The sequence below is a fragment of the Narcine bancroftii genome, chromosome 1 (genome assembly GCF_036971445.1).
Source record: "Narcine bancroftii isolate sNarBan1 chromosome 1, sNarBan1.hap1, whole genome shotgun sequence".
Lineage (NCBI taxonomy): Eukaryota > Metazoa > Chordata > Chondrichthyes > Torpediniformes > Narcinidae > Narcine > Narcine bancroftii.
The window spans coordinates 279,543,609-279,556,038 of record NC_091469.1 but is presented as its reverse complement, the minus strand read 5'-3'; the positions used below and the strand labels follow the sequence as shown (position 1 = coordinate 279,556,038).

Sequence of the window (12,430 nt, the reverse complement as noted above, 5' to 3'; positions counted from 1 at the left end):
GTGGGGATTTGTTCCGGGATGGATTAGTAGGGCCAAACTGGCCTGTTCTCTGCTGTATATGGTTATATGATTATATGGTTTGGTAAATAGACTCTTGAATAAGGTTCAGAAAGGGAACGAACCAATCTCTCTTCCTGAGTCTGAACATATGCTAGCTTGATCACATTAAGCACGAACCTCCAGAATTCACTTCTATCTTCTTTCCTGTCTCTACTTGATGAGTTTCAGCCATTTAGAACTGCAGCCACATTTTATCTCCACCAGATTACCATTCTCTATTGCCCTCTCTCCATTACACTAGCTTCATAATCCCTTCATGTTTGTTTTCCTCTCCCTTTCACTTTTTCCTCTACATTAATTGCATGGGTTGAAAAGGTTCAGACACAAATCTGTTTTGCTACAAGAGATAATGTCTAATGGATGAGATGTGATAATGTCTAATGGATGAGATGTGATAATGTCTAATGGATGAGATGTTAAGCTGAACTGCACTATGAAGCAAAGTTGAAACACCTGTAGTACCATTTTACTGAAGAGGAGAGAAGTTTTCCTCATTGTCTTGACCACTTCTTACCTTTTAGCAACATTACTACTTTTATCATTTTGTTTTTGAATCTTTTTGTGCAAAATTGCCTACAGAGATGCCAACATTGCAAGGATCCAAAGATACTTCACTTGGCTTTTAAGTGCTTTGGAAAAACTGTTTTGGATGCAACTTTTTTTTTCTCTCCATGGATATCCTTTGACCTCTTTCTGTCCATAATCCCATTGGAGCACCATCAGTGGATTCACCCTGAAAACCTTGCATGGAGTTTTATTATTCTTTGGGACTCTACCCATTGTCCTGCCCCATTCTATGTTTAATATCCACTGTTTAATGTTCCTAATATTGTGGCTTGAGATAGCTTTGTGCACATGAGGAATGTCACAGAAGTGTATTTGCATGCAAATATAATTCCCCCCTTGATTCCCTGCCTGATTTCTCTCAACTCTCTACATAGAGCACTTTTAAAGTTCACTGTGAGTTTCCTGCCCTTTCTCAAGCATCATTGATATAATTGAGTAGGAGGGAAATGTAATGAAGTTGCCATTGACTTAGTCCTAAACGAAAGGCCTGGGCTGGATGACCAAGATGAGTTAGCTTATCAAGATGAGCAAGTTTTAAAGCCTAAGCAGTTACTTCTATCCAAATAAAACTGCCAACTTTTGTGTTGTAAAGTCTGAGCAAGTTGGGTTGTTGTTGCTACTAATTAGTGTACTATGCTCTTTGGGAGTGATAGCCTTCAAAAAGACAAGGATGTTTACCATATTGACTGAGAGATATGAGCAGTAGGATGCGGGATTACTGGAAGTATTGAATTGGGGTGAGTTTCTGTGCCATTGAGGGATTTTGGCCAGGAATCAAGCTTAGTTACTGAGATGTTAGGAGATTTAGAAGTAGAAAGGTGGATGGTTTCTTATGCTGCGAGGAAAATTTAGCTGGATGATCTTGGATTCATCTCGTTATTATGAAGGTGGATAATGAAGCCATGCTGATGCACTGATAGAGAGGATTTTATGCAATAGGTCTGTTATAATTCTTGTCATTTTCCATCATTTGTTATTTAATTGTGAATCCTTTTGACTGTAGGTGCAATGCTTGGGTTGAATATGGCTGTTCACTCTCTCATCCGTTCGTTGGCTCCCACTATTGGAGGCTTCCTATACCAATTATACGGGTACCCATCCTTTGGATACCTGCAGTTTGCAGTCAGTTTGCTAGTCTTCTTCTACGTCTTTAAGAAGATTTCCATTTGAAAATGCCATCAACTCCAGAAAGACTCTTGGAACTAGATGCTACATAAAGATGTGAAGACATATTTCAAGTCCAGAACCTCAACAGTTCAACAGAATGTCAGCCTTTAGCAGTGACCTAATTTGTGAATAATTTCATCTCTTAGTATATCAGCAGTTTGATACCAGAGACAAGCAACTGTTGGTATTGAAAATATAAAATAGCCAGTGTCTTGATTTGAATTTTGAAGTTCAATGGTGAAATGTTTTAAGGTTTTCTTGATTAGAAATCACAGTAAATCCCAAAATTGGTGTTCAGCTGACACAAAGAAAATCAATAATCAAAAATATGAAGAATATTGCACATAAATTAATTTGACTGCATGATAATTAGTTCTCCAAGTGGACAGTTCAAATGGGTGCTATTGTGTTGCATCTTCAACTTTTGTTCCTCTTCATCTCGAGCAATCATTCAGCATTGAAGATGTCTTGGTTCCCACCAATGATGTGTATTCTCAGGTGGCTGTGGAAACAAAGTGGCACCTGCAGTCTCTGGCATAGGTGGAGTAGGAGGCATGTGCTAGGTAGTTTGAGAGGTGATGCATTCTTGAATGCTCCCAAGGAATTGAGATTTTCACCATTTTATGTGATCATGTTATTGGGAATGTTACTTCTTTTCAAGAAAGCTTAGATGAGACTGGCAATGATTTTCCCTGTGGCAAATCTATTATAATCACAATGCCACTGACTGAACCACCATCAGCTTCCCACAACCCAGCAGTCTGCTTGCCAAGGGAATGCTCTTCAGAGATGACAAGTTTTATTTTTCTCTGTCAAAGATGAAGAATGAAGGAGGACAGGGGTTGGGGTGGACAGAGGCAGTGGAGTAATTTCTGTGAAATAATATAGTGATTCTGCTGTTTATCAGATAGTAAAGATTTTTAGTTTGTCCCACCATACCAAGTCATGAAAATGTTTTCCCTTTGTGCCAACAACATAAAAATAATCAAAAGCACTGAAATTGAACAAAATACAGTAAACATTTGCAGTCCCTTGCAAGAATTCTATTTATTTCTCTCAATTCCTCTCTCTCTGTCGCATCTGCTCCCAAGATGAGGACTTCTTGTCTAGATCATCCAAAATGACTTGCTTCTTCAAAAAACGTGACTTTCCCCCTACCACCATCAACTTGGCCCTGGCCCCCATTTCCTCTATTTTCAACACATGTGCCCTGGCCCTGTCTGTCACTAGATGCAACAAAAACAGGATTTCCCATGTCCTCACCTACCACCCCACCAGCTACCTCATGTATATGTTGACATGATCCTCCACAATTTCCGTGGCATACTACATGATCCCACCACCAGGTATATCTTCCCCTTTCCACTCTCCACCTGCCACAGGGATCTCTTCCTCCACAACTCCCTCGTCCTTTCCCGCTAATTGCACTTTTGTCACCTTCTCCCTTACCTCCATTTGGGGCCCCAAACAGCTGTTCCAAGTAAAGCAACACTTTACCTGTGAATCTGTTGGAGTCATTAAGTACATCCAGTGCTCCCGTTGTGGCCTTTTCTACATTGGAGAGACTGAATGCAAACTGGAAGATCTCTTTGCTGAGTACGTTCACTCTGTCAGCATCAATGACAAGGATCTCACAGTGCCAAACTATTTCATTTCTGCACCCCACTCCCACACTGATGCACTCATGCACTGCCAAACAAAGGCAGCCTCTAAATAATATTTCCTCTGGGCACTCTCCAACCAGGAGGCATTAATATCGACATCCGGTTTCAGTAGGACACTCCCCATTCTCCCTCTCTACACAATCCCTCTGTCTCTTTCCTCCAACTCTCCATCCCCTTCCCTCTCCATTCAAAAAGCTATCCCCTCACTCCTGTTTGTACCTTCTCTCCCTTATCTACTTATTACTTCTTGCCTGTGGGCCTGTGCTCCTCCCCCTGCCCCTCCCCCCACTATTTTATTCAGGCACCTGCCTACATTTCCCTCACACCTCGATGAACGGCTCAAGCCCAGAATGTTGGTTACACATTTTTATCTTTGTTATATAAGGTACACTGTTTGACCTGCTGGTTTCTCCAGCAGTGTGTTTTTACAGTAAAAATTCAATGGGTCATGTAGTGAAAGGAGAAAGCTTTGCCCCATTGTAAGAATTGTTGGAAGCCTAGTTGTAGAACTCATGATGATTCACGACGAGGAAATATAATCACAACCTGGTCATCTTAATTTCTAATGACTAAATACCATAAAATCACCACAGAACAGTCCAGAATCTCCCGTCTCAAAATCAACCTTCAATCATTGCATTAAATGAAAATTAAAAGTAGATGTTAAACTGTGTAAATGGCAATCAGAAATGATGGTGCAGTAAACAAAAGTACATTTGATGCTTTCCTAAAAAACCGTCATGATCTTTTGTTGAACTAAATATTAAATTTCAGGTTTTTATAGGTAATTATAACCTTGGCTATACTCCACTCATTTCCAAATTCCTCTTGAATTTTAAGAGTATTTCTGATTTTTGCCAATAAAAGTGAACATTTCCATTTTCTCTATCGTTTGTTTTTTGACAATACTATGTGTCCTGCGGTGTTGTATGTTCACTGTTTTGATCTATGTTCTTGCTGTTTAGAAGTATAAGGGGTGATCTCATTGAAGCATAAGATGATGACAAATAGAAATGGAATAGAAAAATGTATTGATACTGAAGGACAGTAAAAGATGGAGATACAGTATATAGGTCGAATACCCCTTATCTGAAATGCATGGGGCCAGAAGTGTTTTAAGATTTTGGATTTTTTCGGATTTTGGAATAATGTGTTTTGGGTAACCAAGCAGGACAGTGCCATCAGCATAATCCCTGTATCAGCTGTTAAACAACAACAAACAACAGCCTCTACCCTCAATGCTGTATTTTGACCAAAAGGTTTATTTCAATGCAATAATGTTGCTGGTCATGTTACACACAAACATGGCATTTTAGGTGGCCATGGTGGGAATATAAGTAATGCAGGCAAAGGGATTAATATAGATAGGTCTGATAGTTTACAGGGGTACAAAGGGCCATAGGGTCTGTGGTAAATTGCTATGGCTCTATAAACATGGTGAATCCTCAATGTACCAGGTATTATGTGATAATAAACGTGAACTTTGGAATTCTAAGACCTCCGTTAAAATTATGATCTGAATAGTGGATCCTCCAGGTGTTCCAACAAAGATTAAAATTTATTGTGTCTGGCTAACCGCTGAATCCAAAATGTTACAAAGTGTGATTTCTATTAACATTAAATTCAGTTAATTCTCCTCTGTGACTCACTGATCTGCTAACTCTATTCATGTGGTTAAAACAGACTTTGGGTGGAAGTTCCTGTGGCCATGTTATATCATAAATTCATAAAGATAAGTTTATATGGAAAAACAATTGGCTTAGGCACTTCTTTTAAAGATTTATGACCTTTATTTGGTCAGTCCCTTCCTGTTGGTATAATTGAATTGATTTTTTTAATATACCTGTCTGCTTCACAGAGGTGCCTAACAGAACAATGTGGCAGCTCTGAGCATGGCTTTAACACTAAGGTAACCATTATAACTACTGGGAGAAAGAGGGGCCTTAGAGAGGGCCCTAAGATGGTACATTTGGTTGATAGTCAAGGTTTAAATTACCGAACACTTGGAGGTACCTGACTAGATTGGCCAAAGCCAGCATGATTTCTTTAAGGGAAAATCTTGCTTGACAAACCAATAGGAATTCTTTGAAGTTATAAGCAGGCTAAATAAAGGAGATGCAGTGAATGTTGTGTATTTGGATTTTCAGAAGTCCTTTGACAAGGACTCAACCTACTTAACAAAACAAGAGCCCATGGTATAACAGGAAACATACTAGCATGGGTAGAGTATTGGCTGATTGGCAGGAAATAGAGTTGGAATACAGAGATTCTGGTTGGCTGTCAGTTGTAAGTGGTGTTCCACAGGAGTTAGTTTTGGGGCTGCTTCTTTTCATGTTATAACCATATAACATATAACATTTATGTTGTATAGCAAGGATTTGGATTATGGAATTAATGGCTTTGTGGCCAAGTTTGCAGATGATACAAGGGTAGGTAGAGGAGCAGGTAACGTTGAGGAAAGAGGGCGGCTGCAGAAGGACTTAGGTTAGGAGAACGGGCAGAGAAATGGCAAATGAAATACAATGTCAGAAAGAGTACGGTCACGAACTTTGGTAGAAAAAAATAAATGGGCAGACTATTTTCTAAATGGGGAGAACATTGAAAATTCCCACATGCAAAGGGACCTGGGAGGAGTCCTCATGCAGAGTACTCTGAAAGTAAACTTGCAGGTTAAATCAGTGGTGAAGAAGGCAAATGCAATGCCAGTGTTCATTTCAAGAAGAATAGAATATAAGAGCAGGAATGTGATGTTAAGGCTTTATAAGGCACTGGTGAAACCTCACTAAGAAAACTGGGAGCAATTTTAGCCTCCTCATTTAAGAAAGGATGTGTTGATGTTGGAGAGGGTTCAGAGGTTTACAAGATGATTCTGGGAATGAAAGGATTATCATATGAGGAGCATTTGACAGCTCTTGGCCTGTACTCATTGGAATTTAGGAGTTTTGAGGGAGAAATCTCATTGAAACTCTGAATATTGAAAGGCATGGACAGAATAGATGTAGAAAGGTTGTTTCCCATGGACAAGAGGGCGTCTGCTTAGAACAGAGATGCTTAGGAATTTCTTCAGCCAGTGGTTGGTGAATCTGTGGAATTTGTTGCCACAGATGATTGGGTGTATTTAAGGGAGAGATTAATAGGTTATTGATTAATCAGGGCATCAGAGGTTATGGGGAGGAAGGCCAAGCAGTGGAGCTGAGTGGGAAAATGGATCAGCTCAGGATGAACGGCAGGCAATCTCAATAGTCTGAATAGCCTATTTCTGCTCCTATGTCTTATGGTCTTAACTTGCCAACCCCTCTCCCAAACAACCAGATCACTCAGGGGAGGTCAATCTTGGAAAGAAAAGGAATATTTGTCTCTTGGAGAAGGCCTTCAATCTGTTCCATTTGGGGAAATCTCAACCAAAGGCTCTGTGAGACCAATGCCTGTCACAGGTTTTCTGAGCTATGTGTGGCGGCACATAGATGACATTAAATCTAACAATGTAAATCCAAAGTTGACAAATCCTTGTTTGACAGGGAAGATCAGCCTTGGTTTCCCCATGGAAGTTGAACAGTGGCATGAAGAGTGTAGCCACATCCATCGGTACAAGTGGACACTGAAGATATGAAGGAGGAGAGCTAGGCAGCTTCATACTGAATCCACTTTCACATAATTGCTTGTGCCAAACAATCTTGTTTGGCAGTCCTCGGGATCAAGAACAACTTGTTTCCACTGAGGATTGCAAAGTGCTTATATGCATCTATAAAAACACTCTTTTGTAAGGAATAGGAGAATTACACCTAAGTAGATCTCACACAGGAAATAAATTCTGTGTAACCTGAAGAATTACGATCAGGGATCGGATGCATCTGGGGAATCTGGGTGATGGTGAACAAGCAGGCAGAGATATAATAAAACAAAGGTGTGTTGGAGGGTGCAGAAAGCAGATACACGAGGGAGAAGTTAAGTTTGCAGACTGAGTAGCTTTGTAAATGCACAGACTGGCAAGAACAGGAATCTGTAATATTGTTAAACCAGCAGTGAACTAAGTGGGATGGGCATGATTAAGAGATCTTTTGATGGTACAGTGACAAATGATTCAATGAGGTGAAAGTGACATCAAGTAGTTGCGAAACAGATTGGGGAAAGGGAGTCAATATTGGATGTGCAAGGTGGGACCCATTTATCGACTTGGCTGTGTACTGTCCCATCCCCATCAGGAGTGAAACGCTTAAGAGATTGAAATTGCAATTTTAGTGATGTGAATTATTGATCAATTGTATGTACCACAGTGAAAGCAAATAATGCCTTTGTTATTAAAAAGATCAATGCTGAATTTTCACTCACTTGTACGGGATGAGGTCATGTTCTGTACATCTTTTTTTATCACTATGGATTGTAAACATGAAATTTTTGTGAGTGTTGTAAATAGGATAAGGAAACAATTGTCTTACAATAAAGGGTGACGAAAACCTTGTATCCCAAAACTTCATGGAAACTACACTCATGTCATCCAGGAAATAGCTGCCATCCCATTATTACAATAATAAACCTCAAAAGTGAATGACGATTTTTAAAAGAACTCTTAGGAGAATAGCAGCTACCTTCTCTGCCTTCACAATCTGACCAATCCTCATGTGTAAACCTAAAACAAGGAGGGACATAAATTACAAACTGGAACGATGCTTCTCTCCACCTTTGTCGATTCAGGCGGTAGACTTCAAGGGTCTGCCTTTTGAGTTAGTGGGCTGATCTACTGTGGAGCTATGCCATTACATCTGAACGGTCTCCTCACAGCTGAACTCTGATGCACCCGCTAACATTTGTCACGGGATAGTCAATCAGGAGCCTGGTGGACATTGCACCTTATTTCCCCGAGCAAGAGTTTCAAATGTTGGTATATCTGGGTCTCCCACCCCCACCCACTCGAGAGTGGCTGCAAATGCGGTGGGCGTCGCGAGGCTGCCTGTGGCCATGAGTTGGGGTAGCCCCCGCCCACCACGTGGTTCCCCCCCCACATGCTCAGCTCTGCTGGGGTCTGAGACGTGTGTGGTCCGTGCCATTGCACCGTACCTTCTCCTCCACGGCAGCTGTTGCTCAAGGGGACTGGCTCGGACCCCCCACCTCTTGTCACTGCGTCCGCGACAGGAGATACCCGGGCAGCTGGACTCCAGAGCCTTCGCGTGGACAAGTGCGTTGCCACGGGCTAGAATCTGGGCCGGGGAAGAAGGTAGGACGCTGTTCCTGCAAGATGACTAGTTGTTCCCTTCTCCCTTCAACATCCACTGCAGGTGTTGTCCACTGGAAGTAATGCCCGCGGAATAGTTACCAGCCGTGTGTCCATTCTTTTTGTGTGGCTACATTGATTTGCTTGTTTTGAATCGTTCTTAAAGTTGTGTTATAACAAAACTTTTCCTTTCCCTGATGTATAAATGTGAAGATGTGTTCTTAAAAATTAAGGAAATTAAATCCACAACTCTTAAAAAGCTCCCAATTACTTATTTAAATCGAAGGAAACAAATTTTCCCGAGTTTGTGCGGGGCTTGAACTTTACTTTTTCCAATATCCCACCAATCATCGACCAACACAGTGGCAGCAGGAGAAAGGATGTAAACAGAGGAAAAAAACCACAAACTCCAGAGTTAAAGGTACCAAACTAAGGACTCCTGTTTAATTCGTGTCTTCTGTATACTTCACATAAATGTAAAGGTTATTTGACTACTTTTAAAAGGCGGATTCAGCTCAAAAGTCAGGAAGATTAAAAAAATTAATTTAGAATTTTTGTTGGCAACCTTAATACATAGCTTTTCAAAATTTTCAGTTTGTTTTGTTGGCAAACTGGGAGATAAACTATTGTCTGCAAACACTACCTTAATCCTGCACAGGGGTGAGGTCAGAAACAAAAATCAGGTGTTGGTCATGATTTCATTATTGCAAAATTGGGAAATGGCAAATTGGAAGTGCTCAAATACTGCAGGGATCGATAGGATTACAGCCTATTTAGGATTAGATGAGGGCAATTACATTATTAGTCACATTCTGTTGCAAGACATCTCCACACCCATGTACCAGTACTCAGTGTTGCAATGCAAAGGGCCAACCCTCTGCAACTTGCATTGGCATGGGTTAAAGTGACAGCAGCTCTCATAATTTGCTCCCAAAAATGCAAGTCAAGTGTTGCAAAGTTAGATTTCTATTTCAGAGACATTTGAAAACCAGGCTTCATTTTTTGATGTCAACTTCAGTGAAGATTGCAGTTAGGCTAATCAGAATTTCCATTCAGAAATCTCTTTACACTGGCTGTTGCAGTCCCAATACAGGGTTTTAATGATAAATGTTGACAACCCCCCGCCCCCTATGCTGTTCAACCCTCAGCAGTTTGGGTTTTTTTGCACCAGATTTCAGTTGCTGGTGTCTCCCATTCAGAATCATTGACCAATGCTCTCAACCACGACAAATTGAGGATTTAACATATAACTCTCTACAAGTGGACACCTTGCAGGCTCATTTATACAAAAAAAATTTGCAAAGTTCTGGATGATGCCACTTGTTTAGGAGAGGATATTCCAGTACTGGAATGGCAGGAAGGAACTACATAGAGAGTTATGGCTCCCAGACTAATTTCCTAGGAGGTACAAAGCAATTCCATACATACCTAGTCTGTGGTCACAGCCCTTGATGCCTGCCCTCATAACCTTAAATGCCAAAATGATGCAGTCCTGGCTGCGCTGGTTTGCTTATGACACAGAAATTCTGGAGGAACTCGGCAGGTCTCTCACTCTCCATAGAAAGTAAATACATCTTTACCTTGGAGATAGCAGGTCCTGCAGCATCCTTGGGAGGTAAAGATATCTCCAAGGTAAAGATATAATTCCTATGGAGAGTGTGAGACCTGCTGAGTTCCTCCAGAATTTGTGTTTTTACTACAATCACAGCATCTGCAGACTTGATGGTTGTTTGAGTTGGGATTGAATTTCCTTGGTCTGCAGGATTGAAAGAAATTATTTATTGGCCATCTGATCTCCTTCTGCAGAAGGGTAGCTCATTCCCTATTCAGTTTGTGTGAGCCAAACCCACTCCTCAAGGCAGTTAGGGATGGACAATAAATACTGAAGTTTGCAAGTGACAAGCATTCCTTGCAGAAAAGCAAAAAATAAATCTTCTGTCAACCTATTTTATGAAAATATAGACTGAAGAGAGAGCAGAGTTTTTTTTTTAAAAAAACTTTAATAAATATGTAAAATTAGATTACAAATAATTTATAAGATGATGACAATGAGTGTTCTCGAATGCTGCAATTTGATAAATAAATAAAGCAGATTTCCAGTTAGCCCTGTGGGCTCACTTCAACCAGGCATTGGATCTTGGGTGTCCATCCGGTGCCTGGCTACTGTAGCTTGGATCCACCCAAAGGAAGCAGCAGAGGATGAAACTGAAGTCTCTTCAAATGGCTCTCAATCTCCTGGGTTTCTTCATTCACTTGCTTACTCGCAGATGTGTCTTCCACAATCCTTACGATCAACCTGGACAAGGAGGATAATTGATCAATGACCAGAACATAGGCCATCTTAAAATGTTTGGTATTGGTAGCTTCTAAACTAACTTTAATGAGGGAAATCTTCACAAGAATGTGAAGCCACACTTCTTCATGGAAAAAAAATCTAGGTTTTACTTGAGATTTTCGTTTGAAACAAACTGCCGGACAATACCATATCCCTACATCACTGATTCATGCTGGTCTGTCATAAAGGAGTGGTCTGGTAGGAGTGGATCTTGGTGATCCAACTCCAGTGTTCAGACTGATCCTGATCCAGCCCTGGCCAACTCCCCTGTTTCATCCTCTGAATCACCCTTACAAAGGTCATCTGAGCCTTCCCTGGATGTGCCGCTCAACAGCACCAAGAGGCCAGATAAAGCGATGACCACGTGGCATGAGTTCCACATTAACTGGACAACTTACTTGCCGGTGATAAAGAACTGGTGGCGCTGGAATCTTAAAGGGAGGGGGGGGGGGGGGCGGAGAGAGAGAATCTGGGAAACACCGGATGGCTACCAGGGGCTTGAATGCCCGCTTTCCCTGATCCCGGGCCAGCCATTCCACCTCCACGTGTTGAAGTGGTGGAGCGGAACTTCACCCAAAAATCCACAAAACTTCGAAAGGAGTCACAGAGACTTGGACCACCTTCGGAATAGACGGGACAGGGTGGGGATGTGACACCTCACCCGGAGACGGATAAGCGGGGCTCGAACCTTCCTCTGTCTCTCTCTCTCTTCCCCCCCCACCTCCCCTCTCCTTGCACAGAGCGATTGGGTGGAATGCTCGGACGAGCCCTTTACCTCTGGAGCTGGCTTTTATGGAGCCCTTCCCAGCAGCTTCTCCTGCTGCCCCGATGCGAGCATCTCGGCGTCCTGCCGCGACCTGAAGCTCTGGATGGCTTTCCTGTTCTTGAACTCAATGAGAGCCATGGTGATGGCCGAGTTCCAGCAGCTCTCTGCCAGGCACCTGAAGTCCATCTCCTTGTTGTCGGTGGTCACCACGGTGAAGTAGATGTACTTGCCCGTCCACTCCACGCAGTCCACCGTCCTGATCTCCTGCAGGCTGAGGTCTTTACTCCGGGAGCGTTTCTGGGAATCGGGGAAGAGCCGGAGACAGTCCTGGGTCAGGACGCAGTATTTCTTCTTCCAGAGCTGGAGCAGGTTGTCGCCCCTCTTTTCCAGAACGCCTTCCTTCATCGCCTGGGCGCAATCCACGGTCTTCTTCATGCTGGGGGCTTTTTTAAAATTTTAAGCGAGGAGCCTTTCTATCAAGAAGAAGCCTGACTACAGTCTACAGCGCAGCCACTCTCCACGGGAGATAAAGGCTCCGGGCGCTCCTCCCATTTCCTGCCTCACCCCTCTGATGTCAGCCCGCTTTGGAGCAGGAGCCGGAGGAGGGGCACCTTACGGGAAAAGGATCCGTTTCTTTGGGTAGGATCTGATGCAAGCGGTTC

General features: G+C 42.3%; 2 protein-coding genes across 7 annotated transcripts in view; one reads left to right on the top strand and one right to left on the bottom strand.

The window, feature by feature from the left end:
* Window positions 1-12,430, top strand: part of slc22a18 (solute carrier family 22 member 18) — a 226,705-nt gene that overhangs the window by 140,305 nt on the left and 73,970 nt on the right. For 5 of the 6 annotated variants that reach the window (XM_069900928.1, XM_069900917.1, XM_069900942.1 and 2 more), the window contains one exon: window positions 1,631-7,919. The exons of the other annotated variant lie outside the window; for it this stretch is intronic. In XM_069900928.1, the coding sequence (XP_069757029.1) occupies window positions 1,631-1,797 (167 nt within the window). In that variant the 3' untranslated portion in view covers window positions 1,798-7,919. Of the gene's footprint in view, window positions 1-1,630; window positions 7,920-12,430 lie in introns of those variants that run through there. 6 annotated transcript variants of the gene reach the window in all.
* phlda2 (pleckstrin homology-like domain, family A, member 2) lies at window positions 10,648-12,313 on the bottom strand. The gene is made up of 2 exons (XM_069901000.1): window positions 11,778-12,313; window positions 10,648-10,963 (listed from the first exon to the last, which is right to left on the bottom strand). The coding sequence occupies exon 1, from the start codon at window positions 12,201-12,203 to the stop codon at window positions 11,793-11,795; it is 411 nt and encodes a 136-aa protein (XP_069757101.1). The 5' UTR covers window positions 12,204-12,313; the 3' UTR covers window positions 10,648-10,963; window positions 11,778-11,792.